Genomic DNA, 26,798 nt, shown 5'->3' with positions numbered 1-26,798 from the left:
AAAGCTTTTATGGTATCATTGAATAATCCTTCTGTCCAATTTGCTAGCCGATGGAGGTCCCTATAGTTCATTGCTGCGCCCACTGAGGGCAGCAAAGTCCGAGAAATCTGGGTACCGGTATATTGATTTATGGGTGAATTAACCTCCCGATGATTTCGTAGTCTAAAAGAAGATGATAACTTATCAACCTTATACAACAACGGAACCACGATACCCCATGTACATGTGCCTCTGAGGTTTCGAGGAATGGCTTTGTATGCTTTCTCACCACAAAGCAACCATAACTCTCTTTGGAGTAAATAGCTGATATTACTACTCTGTTGGGACCAATTAAAGGCTGCAGTAAATAAAGAACTGATATGAAATTGCTCATCAGTGGCATTTGCTAAGCCAGGGATAGAAGAATTCAGACTCCAAGCCGCATGGTAGGCTTCTTTTCTAATTTTTAGCCATGCCCTGTTGTCACTCCTATAGCACTGAGATTGGTCACTGTATGTTCCTATAAGAGAACAAGAGCTATTAAAAGTGAAATTCAATGTATATTGACAGTTTGGATATATGCCCCATGATTCTTTTCCCTGTTCAATTTGAAAACAAATGGGGGCAGGCTCATGGAGGGTCAATTGTACTGGAGGCCAAAAAGATTGCTTAGGGGATATAACATTTGTAAATTGAAAAGATCCATTAACAGGCACACCATGAAGCATTAAGCCCGAATGACAGGCAAAAGGGGGCATGTGCATACACAACCAACATTTAGAAGCATGTAATAAACTAGCAAACATAATCATATTTTGTACAAAAATATTATCCCTCCAAATCTTATGATAGTGTTCTCCCCTAAAAGTCTTATTCAACAACGCTGTTCTTCTAGTTCGAGAGTGGCTGAGCCGTGGATACTGCCAGCCAGAGTAGGATTCTGACGACAGCGGCTTGCCAGCTGATAAGGTGAAATATGGTGGTTTCAACTGGACTGGGTCGTCTGCTTCTCTTCCTTGTATAACGGTGCAGCAAAGGATGGCGAGGCAGATGGTGAGGAAGGCGCTTCCGCAGTTGAAGGGACTCGCCATGGCCGTACCCATCGAGCTGGAACCCACAAAGGCTTGTCCTCGACGTCCACTGCCGCGAACCCTCGTCCCCACGTGATCAGCGGAACAGGTCCATGCCACGCGGGATCAGGCAAGTGTCGGTACACCACCAAGGGGCAGGGGAGCGCCTCCTCCTTCCTAAAATGCAATTCAGCGGGGGTATGGGTCCTATTATGTGGATATAAAAGATGGTTAAGTACAAAAAGAACTTGGTGGACTGCCGAAGGGATATCTGCTGTTGGTATGCTTCAGCCACCAAGCTGCTTAATCAATAGTGTTTTGAACGTCAGGTGCGCTCTTTCCACTATAGCTTGCCCTGTGGAGTTAAAGCGTATACCATGAGTTAATTTCACATTCCACAACATACAAAATTCCGAAAATGTTTTAGAAATATATGCTGGACCATTATCAGTTTTGATGTGCGCAGGTTTACCCATGACTGAGAAACAGCGAATAGTGTGCTGGATCACATGACGAGGTGTTTCCCCCCTCATGGGCGTAGCCCATATGAATCCAGAGTGAGTGTCCACCGTGAGGTGAACCTTGGAGAGTGGAGCCAACACAGGTGTGTGTGTGACATCCATCTGCTAACACGCCAATGCAGACGTGCCCCTAGGATTGACAGCATCAAAAGGAATGGCCAGCGGTGATTTAGAACAAGAAGCACATTGGGAAACAATATCCCTTGCTTGGGCCAAAGGAATAGAAAACTGCTTTGCCAATGTTTTTGCAGGGAGGTGAAAGGTGTTATGACATAGTACAGGATCAGAAAAGAGAGAAAAGGCAGAAATGTTCTTCAGAGCTGAATCTGCTCTTGAATTTCCCTCTGCTAAATACCCTGGGTGTGATGTGTGGGAGCGAAGATGTGCAACATAATAAGGGAACTCTCTGTGCTGAAGTAAGGCCTGCAGGGCAAGAAACATGGAAAACAAGTCAGAATCCAAGGAAGGAGTTATATAAGATATTGGTAAAATAGCAAAAAGGCGATATACATACTAAGTATCCACAATAAGATTGAAAGGTTGAGTAGGAAAGGATTGAAAGGCAAGAATCACAGCCGCTAGCTCAGCTCGCTGGGCAGAAGACTGTGGAGGGGTAAATAAACATTTCCATTTTCCTCCCTCCTCCCATGTCACCCCCCCTACTTTTTGTTCCATCCGTGAAGAGGGTCAATGCAGAGGGAAGAGGTGTGAGAGACAAGGGGGTGGCCAAAACATAGGTGACCTGTGTCAGAAATGTCAAACGGTCATCCTTCGGAGGGCTAAAAATGATGACACCTATAAAATCAGCCAAGGCGATTTGCACGGCAGCATTAGTTATCAATAGGTGCTGCTGTTCAGTCTGTGAGAAAGGCAAATAAATTGATGCAACATGAAAACCAGTCAAGGCCATGGCACGAGAACGTCCTTTAATGACAATGTCTGATGTGGATTCAATTACTGAATAAATGTTTTTTGGTGGGGTATTTGGTAAATGTAGCCATTCTATAATGCAGATAGTCTTCCTCTTGTCCGTTTGAGCATATAAAATTCCTTTTTTAAATATTTTTATTCAGAAATTTTTCCATATAAACATAACATACATAAACATACAAAAAAAAAAAAAAACATGTACCATTTCATATCCTAATTTTTTATGCCTTCCTTCCCCGACTTCCTCATGCCTCCCTTTTCTGTATTCCAAATTCTTATCAATTACTCAGCAAATCTTCCCTTATTTTAATTTAACTTTAAGCTAACCTCCCTTATTCTCCTTGTCTTAACCATTGCTAATAGTAACCATTTACTTTCAATCCATCATCATTCTAGCTTTCATTAACTTTGTGGTATTTCTTTAAATAGTCCTTAAATTTTTTCCATTCTTCTTGCGCTGTTTCTCTTCCCTGGTTTCGGATTCTGCTCGTCATTTCTGCCAAACCCATGTAGTCTATCACCTTCATCTGCCATTCTTCCAGTGTGGGTAGATCTTGCGTCTTCCAGTACTTTGCAATGAGTATTCTAGCTGCTGTTGTAGCATACATAAAGAAAGTTGTATCTGTCTTTGACACCCCTTGGCCGACAATACCCAAGAGAAAGGCCTCTGGTTTCTTGGTGAAAGTATATTTAAATACCTTTTTAAGTTCATTATAGATCATTTCCCAGAATGCCTTAATCTTCGGGCACGTCCACCAAAGGTGAAAGAATGTACCTTCCTTTTCTTTACATTTCCAACATTTATTGTCAGGCAAATGGTAAATCTTTGCAAGCTTGACTGGGGTTATGTACCACCTATAGATCATTTTCATAATATTTTCTCTTAAGGCATTACATGCCGTAAATTTCATCCCGGTGGTCCACAACTTTTCCCAGTCAGCAAACATAATGTTATGACCAATGTCCTGAGCCCATTTAATCATACTTGACTTAACCGTTTCATCCTGTGTATTCCATTTCAGCAGCAAATTATACATTTTTGACAAATTTCTAGTACTGGGTTCTAACAGTTCTGTCTCCAATTTTGATTTTTCCACCTGGAAGCCAATTTTACTGTCCATTTTAAACACTTCATTTATTTGATGATAATGCAACCAATCTCTCACCTTCCCTTTTAATTTCTCAAAATTCTGCAATCTCCATTTGTCCCCTTCCTTTTCCAAGATTTCCCAGTATCTTGGCCACTTTGACTCCATATTAGACTTTTTAACAGCCTTTGCTTCCATTGGCGATAGCCACCTTGGAGTTTTGTTTTCCAGCAAGTCTTTATATCTGACCCAGACATTTAATAGTGCTTTTCTGACAATATGGTTTTTAAAACTTTTATGTGCTTTAACCTTGTCATACCACAGATATGCATGCCACCCAAAAATATTGTTAAATCCTTCCAAGTCCAAAATGTCTGTGTTTTCAAGAAGCAGCCATTCTTTCAGCCAGCAGAAAGCTGCCGCTTCATAGTACAGTTTGAAGTCTGGCAGGGCAAACCCCCCTCTTTCCTTTGAGTCCGTTAATATCTTAAATTTAATTCTGGGCTTTTTGCCCTGCCAGACAAATTTAGATATATCTTTTTGCCACTTCTTGAAACAGTCCATTTTATCCATTATTTGCAATGCTTGAAACAAAAACAACATTCTTGGCAATACATTCATCTTTATGACTGCAATTCGACCTAACAAGGAAAGCTTTAAATTTGACCAAATCTCCAAGTCTTTTTTCACTTCTGTCCAAGTTTTTTCATAATTATCTTTAAATAAATTCACATTCTTAGCTGTCATGTTTATACCCAAGTATTTCACTTTTTTAACCACAGTCAACCCTGTCTCATTCTGAAACCTTTCTTTTTCAACCTGTGTTAGATTTTTCTCCAATACCTTTGTTTTTGACTTATTCAATTTAAATCCTGCCAATTGACCAAACTCTTGGATTATTTCCAAAACTCTTTTCGTACTAGCTTCTGGCTCTTGCAATGTAAGTACTAGGTCATCTGCAAATGCTCTCAGTTTGTATTGTTTAGCTCCGACCTGAATCCCTTTAACCAACTGGTCCCTCCTAATCATATTAAGCAAAACCTCCAGGACCGATATAAAAAGTAGTGGGGAGATAGGGCACCCCTGTCGTGTCCCTTTTTCAATCTTGAACTCTTCTGTAACCACATTATTTACAATTAATTTTGCTTTCTGTTCAGAATAAATTGCACCTATACCATTCTCAAACCCTTGGCCTACCCCCATCCCCCGGAGGTTCTTCAACATAAAGCTCCAAGAAATGTTGTCAAAGGCTTTCTCGGCGTCCACAAATATCAAAACAGCCTTAGTATTTATGTTCACTTCCAACTTCTCCAAAATGTCAATTATATTCCTTACGTTGTCCGACAAATGCCTTTTCGGGAGAAAGCCCGCTTGGTCCCCATGAATCTCCTCCATCAAAACTCTTTTCAATCTCTTTGCTAAAACATCAGCAAAGATTTTGTAATCCACATTTAGTAACGAGATGGGTCGGTAGTTCTTAAGTTGGGTCTTTTCAGTCTCTGTCTTTGGTATAAGTGTAATATAGGCCTCTCTCCACGTATCGGGTGCCTTCCTCCCCTCCATGATCTCATTGCAGACTTCCTTCAAAGGTTGTGTAAGCCCTTCCTTCAAAACTTTGTAATATTTGGAAGTCAGTCCGTCCGGTCCAGGTGATTTGCCCAACGTCATGTTTTGAATGGCATCTTCTATTTCCTGTGCTGATATCTCCTGGTTCAAAATTGTCTTACTTTCCTGCGAAATCTTTTTCAGCCCATTTTTCTCGAGGAATTGTTGTATATCTGTTTCTTTTTGCGGCCCTTGTGTATAAAGTTTTCTAAAGTAGTTCTGAAAACAGTTCCTGATTTCAGCTGGGTTACTTATATTCTTTCCTTCCACTTCTATATTTGTTACCGTGTTGAGTTTTTGTCTCTTCTTTATTTGCCAAGCCAATAGCTTGCCACATTTGTCAGCAGATTCAAAAGTCTTTTGTCTCATTTGCTTAATTTTCCACTCTAATTCTTGATTCGTCAGTTCCATATATTGTGTTTGATAAAATTTGATTTCTCTTAAAATCTCTTGTGATTTTGGCTTCAATCTTAGTTTCTTTTCCCCTTCTTTTATCTTTTCCAGAATTTTTTCCTTCCTCTCATTTTGTTTTCTTTTCTTTAATGTATTTTGTTGTATCAGAAACCCTCTCATCACGGCTTTGCTTGCGTCCCATACTATTCTTTTTTCTACTTTAGTCCTTAGATTAATTTCAAAATAGTCTTTCAAAGTTTTTTGGGCCTTCTTGCAAATCTCCTCATCTCTAAATAAGGTGTCATTCATTCTCCATCTGAAGGAGCCAGTTGTTGTTTGCCTCATCACCATCTTTACTGCATTATGGTCGGAGAAAGTTTTTGGGCAGATTTCCACTCTCTTTATGTTCTGCGCCATACTGCTAGTCACCCAAATTTGGTCGATCCTTGTCCATGTCATTTTGGCTTCAGAAAAGAAGGTTCCCTCTCTTTCTAATGGGTGTTTTGTTCTCCAGATGTCTATCAAATCCATATTGTCAGTCATTTCAAAAAAGGTCTTTGGTAGTCTTCCATCTTTTGTTACTACCTGTCTTTGTGCTTTGTCCATATTTGTTGAAACCACTCCATTCATGTCTCCCATCATAATTAGATTATAATCCATGTAGTCCATTAAAGTCTCATGCAACTTCTTAAAGAATTCAGCTTTCCCTTCATTTGGCGCATAAACTCCCACTATCAGATACTTTTCTCCTTGAAATTGAATTTCAATTGCCAAATATCTTCCTTGGTCGTCTTTAAAGATTTGTTTCGGTTGCAGCTTTTCCTTTGCATAAATCACTACTCCTCTCTTTTTTACTCTGTCTGAAGATATAAATTCTTGTCCCAGTCTCTTATTTATTAATAATTTCCTATGTGCTCTTGTCACATGGGTCTCTTGTAAGCAAATCAAGTCCAATTGGTCTTTCTTTAGAGCATGAAATATATTTTTCCTTTTTCTGGGAATGTTCAAACCGTTACAATTCCAGGTTAGAAGTTGCAGAGCCATGATAGGGTTATTTACTCTTTCCTCCTACAGCTCCCAATTTTTGTTCCTCGTTTGTCGGTGGTTCCGTGTCCGTATCTAGTGAAGGATGCCCTTGCCCTGGAAACGTCTCCTTCTGTAGGTCTTCTTCGTGTTCTCCTAAGAACTTGTCTTTGTCACTCACTGTCTTTATTCTTCTTTTCTTCCCCTTGTATTTAAAAGACAAGCCTTGGGGAAACTCCCACCTGAATTGAATGTAGTTCCTTTTCAGCAGTATCACCAGGTCCTTGTAGTGTCCTCTTGCATCCAAAATGCTTTTGGGAATATCTTTAAAGATCTCAATGTGAAAATCTTCGATTCGAAGGGTTGTTTGGTAATGCAGGTTCAGTATTTTGTCCCGTTCCTCCTTTGATCTCAAAGTTATTAAACAGTCTCTGGGTCTGTTCTTCCTCTGCCTTGCTCCCAGTCTAAATGCACTTTCTATCTTAAATTCTTCTTTGTTCAGCTCCTGCTTCCAAAAGTCAGAAAATTCTTTTGTCAAATAGTCCACCAGGTTGTCTTCTTCCTTTTCCGGCACAAGTCTGATCCTTAAATTCCTCTCCTTGCGTTGCATATCCTGCATAGAAAGTGCCAGTTCATATTCATCTAGTTTCTTAAACACTGGTGGAAACTTTCCCTCAGCAGCAGTTGCAATTTCTTTAGCTTCCTCAGCTATCTTTCTTGTTGTAGATGATTCTTCCAATAATTTCCCAATTGCTTCTGCATTTGAGTTCACTTTGTTCCCAAGGTCAGTTATACTTTTTGTGTTTGAATCAATTTTTCCAGAGATTTCTTCAATTTTCTTATTTGTTTCAGCAACTTGTGCTTTAGTTTCAGCAACTTGTACTTTAGTTTCTGCACCTTGCTTTTTTAGTTCCTCCAAAGAGTCATTTATCTTCTCCAATACCTTGGCAAATGATTCTTCTGTAGACATTGTTTTCACTCTTGCCTTTGGGGCAGCTGTAGTTCCAGAGGCTCCTGATATGGAAGCCCTTCTCTGCATGAAAGAGTCAATTTTGTATTGTCTGCCAGATCTCAAAGTTGTTTCTTGAGAATCCCCTTTCTCTTTACCATCTGCCATAACAAAGTCTTTTAGTCAAGGTCATTCCCACACTCTTAAGCTGTCAAAACAGAAGTTCTCAGATTTTACACTTCACTTGTTGCTGTAACAATTTGTAAGTCCTCTAGAGGGCGCAAAGTCAATTTTTTTACTTCTCCAGATAGTCCCGCACTCTCCTAATAGTAAACAAAAGTTTTCCTAGTCCCTTCCAATTGTTCTTTTTTCTTTCTAAGGGATCCAAGTCAATAATGTCCTGTAAGTAACTTTACAATGCAACAAAATAAGTATTTCAAATTGAGAGTAACCAAAGTCAATTAAAGATACTTTTTAATCTTCTTATAGCAACAGTCCTTAGCCGGTTCCTTTTCTCCGGCAGTCCGATCCCAGGTATAAGAACAGCGATATTTAACTCAGTTCTTTACAATTGGCAGAAAAACACTTTAAAATCTTCTTCCCCCCCCTTCTGCCTTCGGGGAGGGAGTTCTTTGCTTTGGTGGTGGGTTTCTTAATTCCCGCAAATTTCCTCTCAAACAGTTACAGCTAGAGTGTCTTTCGCTTTGATCTTGCTACAGAACGGAAAGCAGACTTCCTTTTTAGTGCTTATCCGTCTCGGTGCCCAATTTCTTTACTTTTAGTGTCCAATTGTAATTTAGCGGTCGATCCTACTCACGGTTAGTTATTCTTTTAATCCAATTTCGCCGGAAGAAATCAGCGCTCTCCGCTAATGGCGACGCGGCTTCACTTCGCAGGCTGGGTGAAGACGACTCTCAGCACCGCTCCTCACACCCTCCGCTGATCCGCAGCCTTTAAAAAGGCTATTTCACAGCGTCGGGGGGGCGCAAAGGTGCCCGCCGAGTCTCCGGTTCACAGGCAACACGCCTGTGATTTTTAAGGGTCCCCGCTCCGCCGTGGCTGACAGGACCCGAACCTACGAAGCAGACCTCTCCCGGAGCTCCGGGTGAGATCCGCCATTAAGCGCTGGCGCTAACCGGAAGTCGAGCATATAAAATTCCTGTTGGCAACAATGGTGTAGCAAACACTGCCAGATGCAGCTCGTGTGCAGCACCTCTAGGTGGCGCATGCGGAAAGGTTTCAATGCTTCACCCACAAAATGTTGACAAAGTGTAGGGGAGTTCCGCATGCTCTGAGGCAGGACAACCCACTGATATCGCTGGGTGGGCTGCGAATTGTTATATACTGGCAATGTAAAAGCAAACCGTTCCCTGTCTGCCGGGGGCAGTGGGATAGAAAAGAAACAGTCCTTTAAATCAATCACCGCCAACTGATATTGCGGGAGCATATTTGGATTTGGCATGCCAGGTTGTAAAGTTCCCATTGGCTGCATTTCTTCATTGACTTTTCGCAGATCCTGCAGGAGGCGCCATTTCCCTGATTTCTTCTTAATGACGAAAATTGGGGTGTTCCAGGGGGATGAGGACGGTTCAATGTGGCCGAAAGTCAATTGTTCAGAAATAAGCTGGGCTGCCGCTACGGATTTTTCTTTTGGTAGGGGCCACTGTTCTACCCACACTGGGGTATCGGTGATCTATCGTAACGGTAGTACCGTGCGAGGAAGTGCAGGGGCGGCCCTTAGAATAAATTTGACTCCAATTTGGTATCTGCAATGGCCAAAATATCGCGCCCCCATAAGGAGACTGGAATGTCCATTATTAACGGATAGAGGGTGATCTGAACCCCGCTATCGCTTTGGATGAGTATTGGGTGGAGACTGCGCCGTGCCTGTGATTCACCTCCCACACCAATAACTTGTGTGGCTGGACAAGTGGGCCAACTGGATGGCCAAGCAGATTTTGCCACAACTGTTACATCCGCCCGTGTCCAGAACTCCCTCAATGCGTCGACCTCCCACTGTCAGAGACACAGAAGGGCGCGAGGCTGTAATGTTCATGGCTGCTGCAATTAGGGGTGGTTGTTCGGATGGGGGAAAGATGATAATCTTCGCCACTGAAGTATTTGATTGTACCCTGCATGGACAATCCGCATATAGCGTGATCTCAGGGAAATTCACATATGGTCTCTGTGTTAACATCGGTACCGCATGAATTCCTGCTGCTTGTGCAGATAATAAAGGCAATACCAGGCAAGTGGCATGATTGTCCAACCCTGCTTCAGCGAGGACATGAGTCTTTAAAGGGCAGAAAGGCAAATGGAATTCCACGTCCTGGGTCAGGCGAAGCCGTGGTGCTGTTTCCCTGGACTCCGGGGGGGTCCCCTATTGGTTTATCTGGGCCCTGGGTGGGCCCGGCTGCCGGTTTCCCTGCTGTTGTCCTTGCTGATTTTGGGCAGTGTACTGACCCTGCTGTTGGTTTTGGGGAAGCGATCTGCATTGATTGGCCCAATGAAAGCCTTTTTTGCAGATTGGACATTTGGTAGAAGGACGCCTAGGTTGTTGCATGGATCTACATTGCGCCTTAAAGTGTCCTGGTTTGCCACACTGGAAACATGTTTTATCGGTGGCTACAGGCTGGTTTTTATTTAGCGCCGCCACCAGCAGATGAGCCTTATGGGTGGCTGTACCTACAGACTGACAAATACGAAGCATGGCTGCTGTGTCTGTGTATTATTGTCCTACTGTGTAGGATTGTGTATTATTGGTCGTAATGCAACTTTACAATCCTCATTGGCATTTTCAAAGGCCAATTGTTTGATAATTATTTGTTTGGCTTCAGGATTATCAATTTGGCAACTCACTGCTGTAATCAGCCTGTCCATAAAGGAAGAATATGATTCTCTTGCCTCTTGCCTGATTGAACCCCATCTAGACTGAATACTGGTGGGTTCTGGAATTTTTCTCATTTCTGCTTTAGCAGCAAGGGCGGTATCGCTCAATAAGATTTGCAGCAGCGTGGCTTGCACTGAAGCCTGAACAAAGGGACCACGCCCCATCATGGCATCTATGACATCTGCGAGGGTAACGTTAGGGTTATTCCCTCTGATTTGTTGTAATAAAGCCGGAGCATAAGCACGGCAGGCGGTTTCCCATTCGTGGGCAAACAATACACCCGCTGATGGAGGTAACACTGTACGGGCCAGAAGCTTTATGTCATCTGGAACCAAAAGCTGGGCTAATGTGGCTTCCAAAAGCGCCTGCGTATATGGGGCTTGAAGTCCATTGGTCTTCACTGACTGCTGCAGCTCTTTCAAGATCTTAAAGTCAAAAGGTTGATGTTGGGCTTGGGTGCCTGCCGGAGTGCCAGCAGGGGGCACTATAACGGGAAATGCCACAGTATCCTGAGATAAGGAACAGGCAAGAACTGCACGTTGAAAGGGAGTAGTTGGTTCTGTCGGTGAGGGAGCAGGATCATTGCCAACCAGACCATGATATTTTTGCAGGATTGGATCCTCTGGCGAGGAACTATAGTCCGGAGGCTTGGGGACTGGTGGTGCTGGCAAAGCGAGTGCCGGAACAGACGGCATCACGGCAGGCTGGATTAAAGAAGCCGGAGGTGATGTTGGCAATACTGCCATAGAGATATTTTTTGGTGATAAAGAGCCCATGGCGTAACGAACCTTGCACCATGCATTCAGAACTCGAACGCCGATGCTAGGGTGTCCATGAAAATGTGCTCCAATTTTGTCCCAGTGTTTTAATTCCCAAGTTCCATCTTGGGGATACCAGGGGCAATGTTCATCGATGGCCAGAATAAGCTGTATCAAATCACCCTCAGGAACTTCCAATTTGTTGGAGGAGAGGAGAAATTTTAAGTCTTTTAAAAATTTCTGTTGGGGAATAGACAAAGAGCTGCCCATTTTTCTAAAATCAAGATAAAAGGGATCAACTCACCGGGGGTCCGAAGATGATTAGCGCTTGTAACCCTTGCCGGGCGTGGTGAGTCGATGGTGCCGTTGCGTGGATCGAAAAGCCTCACACGGTTTTCTTTTAGTCTCACACTGTTTTCTTTTAGTTAGCCTCACACTGTATTCTTTTAGTCAGCCTCACACGGGGCACCACTTGACGGAAACCAGCCGTCACAAATGGTGCACAGCATAGAAAAAAGACACAGAGAGACAGCAGTATTTTCAGGGTGGAGGGCAGCTCATTCGACTTCTCTCCGGTAATTTTTATTATCCTTTGTCTCTCAGCCTGCATGGCCGTCTGCCAATGTCTCACGTTACATCCTGGTAATTGCTTTACAACTCCCATCACCATATAAGGTAATACACTCTATACACTGCAAGGCACAGACATGCCGGTCACCGAGGTCAGGAGCCACCATGCAGCATTTACAAGCCTCTGCCATGGGTTTATGACTCCCACACCCCTTCCCTCTCCGCCGTGGGGAGGACCGTCGAAATGGGCTGGGCTTCCTGCTGAGGGACAGGGAGAGGGGCGGCAAAAGCCCCAGGTACGCCACTGATCCGTGAGCGACTATATGCATCGTCCATCGCGGAGCAGCAGCTGCTTGGACCCCTCATTCTGCCCCCAGGGGCCGGTTCACTGTTCCTCAGACTCTGTTGGGGCCAGACTATAATTTGGAAAAAATATGAATTCCTGTGCGCACAGCAGGGAAAACAATAAAATATTTAAAATCAAGAATGATTTTAATCTACATAAACTTATAAGTATTTCAATGGGAAGTATGGGCCTGCTTTTGGCTAATGAGATGGTCATTATCACTAATGCTTGTCCCCACGACCCAGCTTATGCATGTGCTTCCCTAACCGATCCACTGGCTTCTCAAGCTTAAGCTTCCTTCTGTGAGAGCTCTGCAGCTTCTGTTTCCGGAGATGAGTTATTGGGAAAAATCACAGACTCCTCTGATGCTTTTGTCAGTGGAACCTCTTGTCTAAGAGAAACTTCCCTTTATAGCATTTTAATTACAATGCTTTCAAGGACAGCATTATATGTACATTAAACTTATAACACTTGCTCCCTTCCAAGTAACAATGACACTTTCAAACAGGTTGTCACTTTCTTTTTCTATGTTTGCTTCATATGTGTAATGGTTGTATGGGGGTTGCTCGTGCGTAAGTTGCCACCACTCTTGGCGAGGTTGCCTGGTTAAACCTTTTCCTGGCTGGACAGCCCTTCACTTCGTGGCTGTTTCAGTCGCTAGCAGAATCCGTCAGTGGGCGTTTCCTGAACCTCTTCCAGCATAAAAGTTCTTTAACGCCAAGTCTCTGCCTACTCTCCCTGCGCGGAAGTCTTCTGCGCAGGGTGGGTGTGGGCAGTGGAGGACCCGTGCTCTCCCCGCTGGTCTCCGGCGAGGAGTCCTGGAGCCCCCTCTCCGATGCCCCCATCTGCCCCCCTTTCTCCCTGGTGTCACGCTGATTTCCTTCCCCAGCCGATGAGTCCCCTCTCTCCCTGCTGGGCCCTTCTCCGGCATCGCTTGGGAGCCTTGCCTCCACTCCTGGCTCCGATGTCAGTTCCCTGACAATATGCCACAGTGTTCTCTCTCTTTTTCCTCAAATGCTCCAGGCGACCACAGATGAGTGTCTAAAGGGAAACCAAAAGCTCAGAGTTGGGCTGGGGGAGGAGGAGGCTTGTATATCAGGTTGCCTTGTAGTGCCTGGGAGCCCTGCTATTAGATTTGTATCTGGTAACTGCGGCTCTCAAGGAAGAGGCAGCCCAGGAATACAAGGTAGGAATTCACCTTGACACTTGCTAACAAAATCCTCTCATAGCTTATTGTGAGAGTGTGGCTGCTAAACCTTAACCTGGGATGAGCACTAAGAATTGGGCCTCATTTCTCTGTTATTAAAAATAAAATAAAAATGCTTGTTCTTCTTCTAAAGAAACCCTTTATAATAAATTTTTATTCTTTTCTCATATTAAAAATCACTGTTTTAAACCGCTGTGCAAACGTGCTCCTGTGCAATGCTATAACAATGCAATGTCAGAATAACAATAGAATGAAACATCTCATGAGAGCCTTGTTTTTAAAATATACAGCTAAAAAACCTAAAAACTCCTACAACACTTCTCACTAATAAGAAAAGTAATGACAAACCTAGACAGCATCCTAAAAAGCAGAGACATCGCCATGGCAACAAAGTTCTGTATAGTTGAAGCTTTAGAGCAAGAGGAACGAAACATTTATGGGCTTAAAGCTGCATTGATTCTGGAGGCCACATTCCAGTGAGCTTTGTGGCCAATGTATGCACATGCATGCGCACGCAGAAAAGAGATGCAGACCATAAAGCCTTTGACTGTGTCGACCACAGCAAACTATGGCAAGTTCTTCAAGAAATGGGAGTGCCTGATCACCTCATCTGTCTCCGGAGAAATCTCTATGTGGGACAAGAAGCTACAGTTAGAACTGGATATGGAACAACTGATTGGTTCAAAATTGGGAAAGGGGTATAACAAGGCTGTATATTGTCTCCCTGCTTATTTAACTTATATGAAGAATTCATCATGCGAAAGGCTGGGCTGGATGAATCCCAAGCTGGAATTAAGATTGCCGGAAGAAATATCAACAACCTCAGATATGCAGATGACACAACCTTGATGGCAAAAAGTGAGGAGGAATTAAAGAACCTCTTAATGAGGGTGAAAGAGGAGAGCGCAAAATATGGTCTGAAGCTCAACATCAAAAAAACGAAGAACATGGCCACTGGTCCCATCACCTCCTGGCAAATAGAAGGGGAAGAAATGGAGGCAGTGAGAGATTTTACTTTCTTGGGATCCATAATCACTGCAGATGGTGACAGCAGTCACGAAATTAAAAGATGCCTGCTTCTTGGGAGAAAAGCAAGAACAAACCTACACGGCATCCTAAAAGCAGAGACATCACCTTGCCAACAAAGGTCCGTATAGCTGAAGCTATGGTTTTCCCAGTAGTGATGTATGGAAGTGAGAGCTGGACCATAAAGAAGGCTGATCGCCGAAGAATTGATACTTTTGAATTATGGTGCTGGAGGAGACTCTTGAGAGTCCCATGGACTGCAAGAAGATCAAACCTATCCATTCTTAGGGAAATCAGCCCTGAGTGCTCACTGGAAGGACAGATCCTGAAGCTGAGACTCCAATACTTTGGCCACCTCATGAGAAGAGAGGATTCCCTGGAAAAAACTCTGATGTTGGGAAAGATGGAGGGCACAAGGAGAAGGGGGCGACAGAGGATGAGATAGTTGGACAGTATTCTTGAAGCTACCAACATGAGTTTGACCAAACTGCGGGAGGCAGCGGAAGACAGGAGTGCCTGGAGCACTCTGGTCCATGGGGTCATGAAGAGTCGGACACGGCTAAACGACTAAACAACAAAAATGCTGCCTATGGTCAGCCCTGGTCAGCAATGTGCAGTGACCCCTACACAATGTGGCAGCAGACTGCCTCTTGGGGTGGTGGTGGTAATTATCTGTTCTAAACGTGTGTTTGTGTGTGTGTTTCTCTCTCTCTCTCTCTCCCTCTCTCTCTCTGTGTGTGTAGTTTAAATTCTCTGAATGCTTGTTTTTTGAGAAGGAGCTCTTAAGAGTCATGAAGCAATGCCTTTCAACACAGGTCCATAATATCATTGATTCTGCCCTCACACTGCCCTATTGTGTGTGGATTTTGATCCAGACGGGGAAAGATACAGCAGAATCCACCCCTCTCTCTGTGTCGCCCTTAGGTGTGCTCAGCCTTCACCCCCCCCCATTTCTTTATGGAGGGGCAAAGGCTATGCACTTTGTATAGACGCAACTACAACCAACAACTGGCGTCTTCTGGGTGCACTGAGCTCCCTCTCCACCCCCCCGCCTTCTCTCCTCCAGATATAATACAGATTCCCTCCGCATCTTGCCCCACCTTCAAGAAGGCAAATATATAATAATAATACATTTTATTTATACCCCGCCCTCCCCGGGAGGCTAACACCAGTAAAATTACAATAAAAACATAATAGGGGAAAAAAACCAATTCAAAATACAAGTTAAAATACAATTTAAAATGCAGCCTCATTTTATAAGTAGCCCATAGATCAAAACCATAAGGGGAGGGAAACGTAAGAGTCAGACTGCGTCCAAACCAAAGGCCAGGCGGAACAGCTCTGTCTTGCAGGCCCTGTGGAAAGATGCCAATAATAATAATAATAATAATAATAATAATAATAATAATAATAATAATTTATTTATACCCCACCCATTTGGCTGGGCTTCCCCAGCCACTCCGGGCGGCTTCCAACAAAATATTAAAATACCATAATACATCAACCATTAAAACCTTCCCTAAACCTTCAGATGTCTTCTAAAGGTCTGGCAGTTGTTGCTCCCTTTGACAGCTGGTGGGAAGGCGTTCCACAGGGAAGGCACCACAACCAAGAAGGACCTCTGTCTGGTTCCCTGTAAACTTGGCTTCTCGCAGTGAGGGAACCGCCAAAAGGCCCTCAGCGCTGGACCTCAGTGTCCGGGTAGAACGGCGGGGGTGGAGACACTTTTTCAGGGCCCTTGTCCCTTGTGACAGAGCGTTCCACCAAGTCAGGGCCAGTACGGAAAAGGCCCTGGCCCTAGTTGAGACCAATCTAACCACCTTGTGACTTGGGACCTCCAAAGTGTTGTCATTTGTGGACCATAAGGTCATCCGTGGGGCATACCAGGAGAGGCGGTCCGGTAGGTACGTGGGTCCTAGGCCACGTAGGGCTTTACAGGTCAAAACCAGCACCTTAAACCTGACCCTGTACTCCACCAGGAGCCAGTGCTGTTGGTAAAGCACTGGATGAAACTGAAAAACAGTTTCTATCCAAATGCGATTTTGGTTTTAAACGCAGTGTAAGGTACTCTCTATGTGAGTATATTGTATTTAATTATGGGAATCAGTGTTTCTAGGGGGTTAACCAGGCTGGGATAGCAGGTTTGTTGGTTTTGGAATGTCTGATGTAGATTTTTTCAATTTGGTTGTTCTGTATGGGACAATGACAATAAAGATTATTGTATTGATACATGTGATCCCATGGCAAGGACCCTGTAAGGAGCCTCGCCGTGGCATTCTGCACCTGCTGGAGTTTCTGGGTCTGATTGTTTGTTTAGGACATCATTATATTGTAGGAAATGCCGCTTGTTTCTTTGAAGGGTAGACTCTTTTCATCAGCAGTGATAAATATGACATTAATTGGTTAATGAGCAACAGCTTCAATGCTGTCAACATGAACTCTGTCTGAGGTTTCAGAAATACCCATTTCCTTCAACAAAGATGCAGGAATTACTTTCCTTTTTGATTCTGGGCACTTGACTTCTCCCATCCTGCTACCATCATGGCAGACATTTGGGGGTGAGATCCAGAGAACCCCTCAGCAACAGCAGCAACGGATGGAGCCCCCACAAACATTTGTCACATTTTAAAGTTTTTTTTTTAATTAAAAACAAACAAAAGGCTTTTCCTTAGCCTCTCATAGCCCTGAAGTTAGCTCTTGAAAAAGAGAGGGTTGCCAAACATCATGGCCCCCAAGAATGAAAAGAAACACTTCTAGATTCTTTTTTGCACACCCAGAGACAGGGGTCAGCAACCTTTTAAAGTCTAGGTCTGGATCACCGTCCTCAAAGCTTGCCGCGGGACGGAGCGCACGTGCGCATATGCACACGTTGCACCAAAAAACAATAATAAAGTTCCAAAGGTCCCAGTATTGCACCGCAGCATATCTGTTCCATTCTGAGACACCCTCCCAGGGTTCGGGGTGTGCGAAGCCTTGTTTCCCTGTTTATAACTCCGCTACCGAATGCAGCGAGCGGTTCCTTCTGCAGGACGCGTGTTATCTCCTGTCCTGGAGGGGGAGACACTTTCGGTAGTGGAGTTAAAAACCGGGAAACAAGGCTTCATACATCCCAGAACCCTGGGAGGGTGTCTCATAACGGAACCACTCACTGCAGCGGCAGGAACAGCGAGCCAGGGGAGGGCCTGCCTTCAATGGCGGCCATCGAGGAACCATGCTGGCACAAACAGAGCCCAGGCCCTTTCCTCTCGGCTCTAGGAGGAGGGAGGGAGGACGAAAGAACTCTGCAACCAATCAGAGGGAAACAATGCTGCTGGCACCAATCAAAGGCTAGCCCCCTTCCTCCGCAGGGTTGGGGAGAAGCCATAAGAGAGGGAGGAGGCGCCGCCGTCAGGAAGAGAAAAAGAGAGAAAAATGGTGCAGCCCAAACTATATGAATCAGAACCATGAAGCGATTTCTGGACCTTCTGTGGGCCGGATCCAGAACCCATTTGGGCCAGAACCAGCCCGTGGGCCTTAGGTTGCTGACCTAAGGAGATGAGTTTTAAAAGCAATCCCAAATGAACATTTAACACAGAGACCTTTTCATTCAGCTGGAAAATGCTATCAGTAAAAAGCTCTTCAATAGATTATGCAAAGTTCAAGTAATGAGTGCCTGGAATGCTGATCTACAAGACAAGGGCAGCCCATCATTTTGGCAGTGAAAGGCGGACCTGAAAACTCAACAGATTCAACACACACCTTGAGCATTCCAGATTCACACACTCTCCCTGTTTATCTAGCAAAAAGTTGCCACTTACTTTGTACATTTAGTGTATGTGACCTTCATTACTTTAATACATGTATATGTGTATACAAATTTAAGTACAAACACTAAAACATCATTCCATGCATTTACAACTGATTTCCCCCTTTAGGAATTTATTGATGTAAGTAGTGAACCCTGAGTGGAAAACTTCATACATTTATATCGTTTCCCCTGTGTGAATTTGTTAATGAATATTAAGGTCTCCACTCCCTCTGAAGTCCTTTCCACATTCAATAAACACGTAGTTTTCATTGTGTGTGTGTTAGCTGATGTCTTCTAAGGTGTTCATTTTTACTGAAGCTCTTTCCACAATCCACACATTTAAATGGTTTCTCCCCTGTGTGGGTTCGTTGATGTATTCCAAGTTTCCCACTTACACTAAAGCTTTTTTCCACATTCAATACATTTAAATGGTTTCTCCCCCGTATGAGTTCGTTGATGTATTCTAAGGTGTCCATTTTTACTGAAGATCTTTCCACAATCCACACATTTAAATGGTTTCTGCCCTGTGTGAGTTCGTTGATGTATTCTAAGTTTCTCACTTTCACTGAAGCTTTTTCCACATTCAATACATTCAAATGGTTTCTCCCCTGTATGAGTTCGTTGATGTATTCTAAGTGTTCCACTTTGACTGAAGCTCTTACCGCACTCCATACAGGAGACTGGGGTGGTGGCTAGAGTTTTTTGTTTTAAACTTGGATCAACTTAGGTTTTATTGTAACTTTGCTGCAGCAATGCATCAAAAACTGTTCCTATTTGTAACCCAGCTTTTCAGGCTGTGATTCAGTCATCTGAACCTGGCCATTATCATAATAAATCTTGCAACAACCTGGCAAGATAGGCCAGTGTTATTTTATTTGCACTACACATGGCAGTGCTGAGGCTGCAAGACGTGCCAAGATTTTTACCACAGCAGGGAGCTGTGACGTTAACATATATGAGAGTGCTGGCGGTGAAATAGTTAAACAGGTTGCCCAGTCAGGACCCAGGGGGGGTGGAGTCAGTGGGACTATAAAAAGAGCTCAGGGAGGGGCAAAGGGGGAGTTTGTTGAGAGTTGGGTGGTTGGTTGGGGTGGGAGTGAGTTGCAATGGAAGCTGTGGGGAGGATGAGTTAGTGTAGCGGAATAAGCTGAGTCAGGAACAGTTAGGAGCTAGGAAGACAAGTAAATATCTGAGAGGTGGTTTCGTGAGAGCAGGTAGCAGAAGTTATGGGTCTGGATAGGCACCCCATGAATGTAATTGACCGATACCGTTTATGAAACCATACGCTTGTTAAACTGCAATAAATAAACAGAAGTTTATGTTTCAATTTAACCCTGACTGGACTCCGTATTGTCCCAGGTAGGGCATGGGTGCTGACAGCGAGAAATAAATTGGTGGCACAGGGATCAATAGACAGTGAAAGGTCCGGGGACCCTGTGTGATCGCCACAGGAGCAAACAGCATTTTGGAAATGGAGGCAATTTAGACGAGGAAAACGGGGGTTGGTGGAGGGACAACTCTTCCGACGTAGCTCCTGCTCTGATATAATTGCCAACCTCCCATGTATAGTAAAGTTTGCTCTAACAAGCCATTTTAAAGTGGATGAGAGAGAAAATGCAGGGAGGAGGAATATTCACCACCATAACTAAACAGAACCTCCATGTCTAGAGGCACTGGACCTGTGACCATGAGATGCTGGAGACCCAGGTGAGAGGAGGGCACTTACCTTTCCCAGAAGCCCCTCGGTGTCTTGCAGCTGCAGCAGGAAGTCCTCAGCGAGGGCCGCCGCCTGGGCGCAGGTCTCTGGCCTGCATCCCTTGACCCAGCTCTGCATTTCCGCAGGCAGGATGGTCAGGAACTGCTCCAGGACCAGCAGCTCCACGATCTCTTCCTTGGTGCGCCTCTCTGGCTTCAGCCACCGGGAGCAAAGTTCCTGGAGCCGAAGCCAGGCCTCTCGGGGCCCCTTGGCCTCCTGGTAGCAGAACCGCCGGAAGCTCTGCCGCTCCATCTCCGACCTCATGTTGGTGTCTTCCTCCTCATCCAGGATCTCCTCCTTCACTTTCACAGAGGAAATCTGCTCCCCTGCTTCCTCGTGTGCCTCCCCACTCAGGTCTGGCAGGGTCTGGTCTGTCCCCCCTGCTCTCCCACTGGGCCACCGACTGGCATCCGCAGCTCCCCTGAAGGAGGCCGGGAGGACACCATCTCCGGAGAGGGGAGGACTGGGAGCCTGTGGGGTTTCCCACCCTGAACGAGGGGGCTGCATCGTCTTCAGGAAATCCTGCCACTGGGCATCCCAGTACTGCTGCGGCCGCCCCTCCTCTGGCTCCTGCTTTATTTGACGTAAATCTGCCCAAGGCAGAAGATCCCTGATGGTCCCAAGTTGGTCCGCAGCAGATTCTTTTCCTTTGGACTCCAGTCTTTTCCTCTTTGGTCCCTGTTCCTCCATTTTCACATCACTCTGCTGCACAAGGCAAAACACCAGGGAAGGTTAAAACACAAAAACCAACTTCAAAAACCCATTGACTGTTTTTATTAGGAAGAACTTCCTGACAGTAAGAGCTGTGCGACAGTGGAATTTGCTGCCAAGGAGTGTGGTGGAGTCTCCTTCTTTGGAGGTCTTTAAGCAGAGGCTTGACAACCATATGTCAGGAGTGCTCTGATGGTGTTTCCTGCTTGGCAGGGGGTTGGACTCGATGGCCCTTGTGGTCTATTCCAACTCTATGATTCTATGATTCTATGATTATTATTATTGGAAACATGCTTTTGGACAATTCAACTTTTAAAGAAAATATATCATGATGATCATCCCCTCTATTGCCAGTCCTCACATCACTAAAACCAACTTAAAAAACCCACTGACTGTCCTTCCCTCTCGCCTGCTTCTGCCTCCCTACGGGGGCTGCAAGGGCGATGAGTGGGTTCTGGGGGCGGCAGCACAGGCACAAGTTCACGTTCTCCCACTGGCGGAGAGGGAAGGCGAGGCAGGGGGGAAAGTGCAGCAGGCAGGTGCCCCTCTTACTCTGCAGCCCCCGACACCCTTTGCAGGCCACTACTTCTGCCCCCCCTTCCTCTGCCAGTGCCATTGATAAACCTATCGCCCTCCTTCATGAATTGGTCAGATTGCCTTCTAAAGCTCTCTTTGCCGCCACCATCACCGCATCTTGTGGCAATGATGTCCATCCGATTCATTTAGCAAGGAAATGGCTTCTTTTGCCTTCCCCAAATCAAGGTACACTGTGCCTACTCATGGAGGTTCTGTTGATCTGTCACAGCTAATAAAATAGCTGATAGATTTATTCCCTGGAGAACGCATCTGACCTTTCCCCAAGCTATCAAAGCTGGCCTCTTGTGTCTGCGTGTAAATAAGTGAGAGAGACTTAAGGTTTTATTCATGTTCAGATTATTACTCATTTCATTTCTATACTGCTTCATATTTTTAAGGGGGAAAATCTCAAAGCAATTAAAGGGAAATCTGATTGCAGTTTGTGTCCATAGGATGTTGAGAACATTAACTCTGTAGATTCAGTAGTTCTCTCCTCCTGATAGTCTCAGATTTGATTGTTCTTTCCTATAGAGCAGGAGGAACAAAACATTTATGAGCTTAAAGCTGCATTGATTCTGGAGGCCACATTCCAGTGAGCTTTGTGGCCAATGTATGCACATGCATGCGCACACAGAAAAGAGATGCAGACCATAAAGTCACATGCACACACGCCAGAGGTGCTGCACGCACTCACCAGACATGCCATCTAGCATACATACAAGTCTTGCAAACACAATCAGCATGTTTAGACCTTCCAACCCCAGTGCTGGGGTGGAGGAGAAATAAGAGCACAAGAAGACCCTTCTGAATTAGCAATGAGATCTGTGGAAAAAAGACCTTTCTGATTGTTCTTTAGAAATCCTCTTTAAAGAGCAGCCAGAGGGATCATTTATTTCCAGATCAGAACTTCTATCCCATCCTTCCAATTCACGAAGGAGGGCGATAGGTTTATCAATGGCACTGGCAGAGGAAGGGGGGGCAGGAGTAGTGGCTTGCAAAGGGTGTCAGGGGGGCTGCAGAGTGAGAGGGGCACCTCCCTGCTACACTGCTCTTCCTTTTCCCCCCCCCTGCCTCCCCTTCCCTCTCCGCCGTGGGGAGGACCGTGGAAGAGGACGGGGCTCCCTGATGAGGGAGAGGGAGAGGGGCGGCAAAAGCCCCAGCTACGCCGCTGATCATCGGACGACTATATGCATCGTCCATCGCGAAGCAGCAGCTGCCTTGGACCCCTCATTCTGCCCCTTGAGCTCAGGACTGAAGGAAGCAGCTCCCCAGGGTCTCCGGCAGGGTCCGTGCCAGCCTGAGCCAGAGATGTTTGCCCCTGTGCCCTCCTGCAGATGCCCTGCCCCTCAGCTGCCCCCCTTCCCCTTCCTGCCCGGTTGGGGGGCACCCTGCAGCCTCTGGCTGGACTCGGGGCCTGATCCTGCCAGGCGAGGCGCACGTGCTCTCCTCCTCCCCCCGCTTGCTCCGCCCTCCTGCACCTCGGACTCCTCGCTCCGTCCCTGCACCGGAATCCGGCTCCACTCCGGGGAAACTCGCCAGGCCGCTGCCCGCTGCTCCTCCGCTCTCCTCGGCGGGGGACAGGAAAGTGCAGCCGCTCTCGAGTCCCCCTGGCTGGCCCCGTTTCCTGCCTCTCTGAGCATCGGAGCTCGCTGGCTGTGGGTTGGGCCCTGGGAGGCTGCAAGGCTGGATGCGCCCCCTTGCAAGGCGAGGGCTGCGAGACCGCCCTGCTGCTTCCCCTGCCCTCGAATTTGCAGCCCGCTGCTTCTGATCCTGGAGGTTCTGCTCTTAGCTGTCGGGGCAAATGGATTAGCCCTATGAGATCTGGTCCTTCCTAGCTCTGGAGCAGCAGGGAACAAGCTTTTTGCACCCTTCTCTAGGGATGTTCACACGCCGCCATCTGTGTCCCCGTGTACACTAATCCCTGAGCTGTCTTAACTCAGTCGGTAAAGCGTGAGGTGCTTTATCTGAAGGTTATGAGTTCGAGTCCCATGTGAGAAAAAGCGGAAATAAAGTGTAATGTTACCTTGAAATTGTGTACAGAATAGTCCGATGGTTTTTAGAGAAACCCAAAAACTTCCCCTTTCTATACCCTTTCGTTGTCTTCTGTAATAAGTGGGTTTTGTTTAGAAAGCTGTCTCTCAAAATTTATTTGAACATTGGAATGTACCTGGCATTTTATAAGCTCTTCAGTATGTTGCACAAATAAGTCTCCTTGCGATCAGTATGCAAATCCTCTACAGGAAATCTTCCTGAAATACCATTTCATGAAGCTGGGACGATGCCACCCAGCTGCCTGAATGCCTAGCAGCTGGAGGAGGCAGTCCAGTTCCCAGCTCTGCTGGCCTAGGTCATGTAATCACTTAGCTCCAGCAACAGATGCCAGGGCTGGGCTCTGTTATCTTTCCACACCCTCCAACATCTCTCTGATGAAAATAGGGGTGTCCTGTTTTATAATGATAATTTTACTATTTATACCCCACACATCTTATTAGGTTGCCCCAGCCACTCCAGGCAGCTACCAACATATATAAAAACAGAATAAAACATTTTTTAAAATCCCTATACAGGATTACCTTCAGACAACTTGGGGGTCACATAACCCCATACTCTCTGGCATCAAATCAGAAACTGACGACAGCTTCTGTAAATCAGGGACATCCCTGGAAGACAGTGGCACTTGGAGGGTCTGTCTTTCCCTGCTTTTTCCTTGGCTGTCTCTGGTCTCCTGCCTCCATTCAGCAGAGGAGGGAGCCTTCATACGGAGAAGGATCGGGGCCAACAGGGCATAGCTGGTGCCTTCAGATGACTGTAGTGAAGGGAGAACCATTTGGAGGAACAGAGTGTTGCAATTCTTGGAAAGGGATGGAAAGAGCATGGCTACATCGTGGTCTGGTTCTTCAGGTACTTGTTGTTCAAGTTGTTCCATGGAATTCCTGATCTGGACCTTGTGTGGGAAATGAGTTCTCTCCATCACAAGAATAATTTTTGAAGCTTTACTGCAGAAGAGTCTTAAACAGTCTTACAATAAGATGAACATGATAAAGTAGCACTTGCAAACAATGTTCAGTCCTTTATGTAATCCTGTGAACAGTCTTACAATAAGATGAACTTGATAAAGTAGCACTTGCAAACAATGTTCAGTCCTTTATGTAATCCTGTGAACTTTACTCTCTCTGGTCCCAGAGGGAGATCCTAAGCTTCTTCATCATTGCAGAACTTATTTGCAACTGCTGCTGCTTCTCCTAGCCATCTCCAACAAGCACCCGCTGACTTCTCAAGTTTAAACTTCCTTCTGTTAGAGCTCTGCAGCTTCTGTTTCCAGCAATGAGTTATTAGGAAAGATACCAGCCTCCTCTGATGCTTTTGTCAGAGTGGAACCTCTGACTGGAACCTCTTGCCCAAAAGGTTGCACTCTTTCTTCTTCTATGTTTGCTTCATATGCCACAATGTTCTCTCTCTTTTTCTCAAATCTTCCAGGCGACCACAAGTGAGTGTCTAAAGAGAAACCAAAAGCTCAGAGTTGGGATGGGGGGGGGGGCGTGAATATCAGGTTGCCTTGTAGTGCCTGGGGGCCCTAGTATTAGATTTGTATCTGGTAAGTGTTGTAGGAGCTTTTAGGTTTTTTTAGCTGTTTTATTTAAAAAACAAGGCTCTCATGAGATGTTTCATTCTTTTGTTATTCTGACACTGCATTGTACAGGAGCACGTTTGCACAGCTGTTAAAAATAGTGATTTTTTAATATGAGAAAAGACTAAAAATGCATTCTAAAGGGTTTCTTTAGAAGCAGAACAAGCATTTTATATTATTTTAAATAACAGAGGAAATGAGGCCCAATCCTTAGTGCCAGGTTAAGGATTAGCAGCCACACCCTCACAAAAAGGTATGAAAGGATTTTTTTAGCAAGTGTCAAGGTGAATTCCTACCTTGTATTCCTGGGCTGCCTCTTCCTTGAGAACCACAGTTCTCACTAATAAGGGAGTCCTATGCTGCCTATAGCCAGCCCTGGTCAGCAATGTGTCTGCAGCTCTTTGAGCCAGTTGAACTTTCTGAGCACTTTTCAAAGGCAGCCCCATGTAGAGTGTGTTACAGTGACCCCTACACAATGGGGCACCAGACTGCCTCTTTTGGGGGGGGGGTAATTATCTCTTCTAAACGTGTGTTTGTGTGTGTGTAGTTTAAATTCTCTGAATGCTTGAAGGGGCTCTTCGGGTCATGAAGCAATGCCTTTCAACTCAGCTGCATAACATTGATTGCGCCCTCACACTGCTCCTTCTGATGCGGGGATTTTGATCCAGAAAAGGAGCAGACGGGGAAAGGTTAAGCAGAATTCCCCCCCTCCCCGGTCACCCTTAGGTGTGCTCAGCCTTCACCTGCTTCATGACTCCACCTTGCATAAGAAGGCAGGATGGAGCTGCAGGAAACAGGAAGTGGTCCTTCCACCGGCAAGGACATCTCATCATCACAGACAGATCTAGTCTCCTGCTGGGGAGTCAAGAGTGGCCCTGGGATGGCAGAGAGAGGAGGGGAAGGGGCCAGGGACAAAAGGGTGGTAGGCTCTAGACCCCTTGGACCCCTTCCTTGACACCAAGGGGAGCTCCTCTTCTGGGGCTAAAAGCATTGCCGTGGAGGTTTCGTTTTTGTCATGATTGCAAGGGAAGAAGGGAAGGTAACCCCCCCAACACAAAGAACTGAATGAAAAAAGCCCTGTCTGAGCGATTAGCTACTGGAGAGCATAATGTGGGTTTAGCTGTGATGCTCACCTGCCTCCCTGAATGAGTCTTTTCTTGGGGTCAGGGAGCTGGGGAGCAACATGAAGTTCCCAGGTTACATTTCCTTCTGGTCAGCTATTCCAGCTCTTGTCTCCTCCCCATTTCTTTATGGAGGGGCAAAGGCTATGCACTTTGTATAGTAAAGGTAAAGGTAAAGGTGAAGGTACCCCTGCCCGTACGGGCCAGTCTTGACAGACTCTAGGGTTGTGCGCTCATCTCACTCTAGATGCCGGGAGCCAGTGCTGTCCGCAGACACTTCCGGGCCACCTGGCCAGCGTGATGAAGCTGCTCTGGCGAACCGGCACCAGAGCAGTACACGGAACGCCGTTTACCTTCCCGCTATAAAGCCGTACCTATTTATCTACTTGCACTTAAGGGTGCTTTCGAACTGCTAGGTGGGCAGGAGCTGGGACCGAACGACGGGAGCTCACCCCGCCGCGTGGATTCGAACCGCTGACCATGTGATTGGCAAGTCCTAGGCGCTGAGGTTTTACCCACAGCGCCACCCGCGTCCCTATGCACTTTGTATAGATGCAACTATAACCAACAACTGGTGTCTTCTGGGTGCACTGAGCTCCCTCCCTCCCCGCCTGGCCTTCTCTCCTCCAGATATAATACAGATTCCCTCAGCATTTTGCCCCACCCTCCAGAAGGCAAATATATCTGATTGTTTATTTAGGACATCATTACATTGTAGAAATACCGCCTTGTTTCTCTGAAGGGTAGACTTTTCATCAGCAGTGATAAATATATAAATATGACATTAATTGGTTACTGAACAACAGCTTCAATGCTGTCAACATGAGCTTTGTCAGAAATACCCATTTCATTCAAGAAAGATGC

The 26,798-nt window shown here is 45.6% G+C and overlaps 2 protein-coding genes across 2 annotated transcripts in view; both read right to left on the bottom strand.

Annotated features, from left to right (window-relative positions):
- LOC128408982 (oocyte zinc finger protein XlCOF6-like) overlaps positions 1-21,113 on the bottom strand; it is a 31,911-nt gene extending 10,798 nt beyond the window's left edge. The window contains exon 1 of the mRNA XM_053379099.1: positions 20,920-21,113. The gene's annotated coding sequence lies outside the window, so the exon portion shown is untranslated. The remainder of the gene's footprint in view (positions 1-20,919) is intronic.
- LOC128409111 (uncharacterized) lies at positions 19,429-23,007 on the bottom strand. Its single transcript, XM_053379339.1, has 2 exons — positions 22,664-23,007; positions 19,429-20,603 (listed from the first exon to the last, which is right to left on the bottom strand). Exons 1-2 carry the CDS (start codon positions 22,823-22,825, stop codon positions 19,788-19,790), a joined length of 978 nt encoding a protein of 325 aa, XP_053235314.1. The 5' UTR covers positions 22,826-23,007; the 3' UTR covers positions 19,429-19,787.
- Between the last annotated feature and the right edge of the window lie 3,791 nt (positions 23,008-26,798).

The sequence above is a fragment of the Podarcis raffonei genome, chromosome 2 (genome assembly GCF_027172205.1).
Source record: "Podarcis raffonei isolate rPodRaf1 chromosome 2, rPodRaf1.pri, whole genome shotgun sequence".
NCBI lineage: Eukaryota > Metazoa > Chordata > Lepidosauria > Squamata > Lacertidae > Podarcis > Podarcis raffonei.
This window is presented reverse-complemented; position numbering and strand designations above follow the sequence as displayed.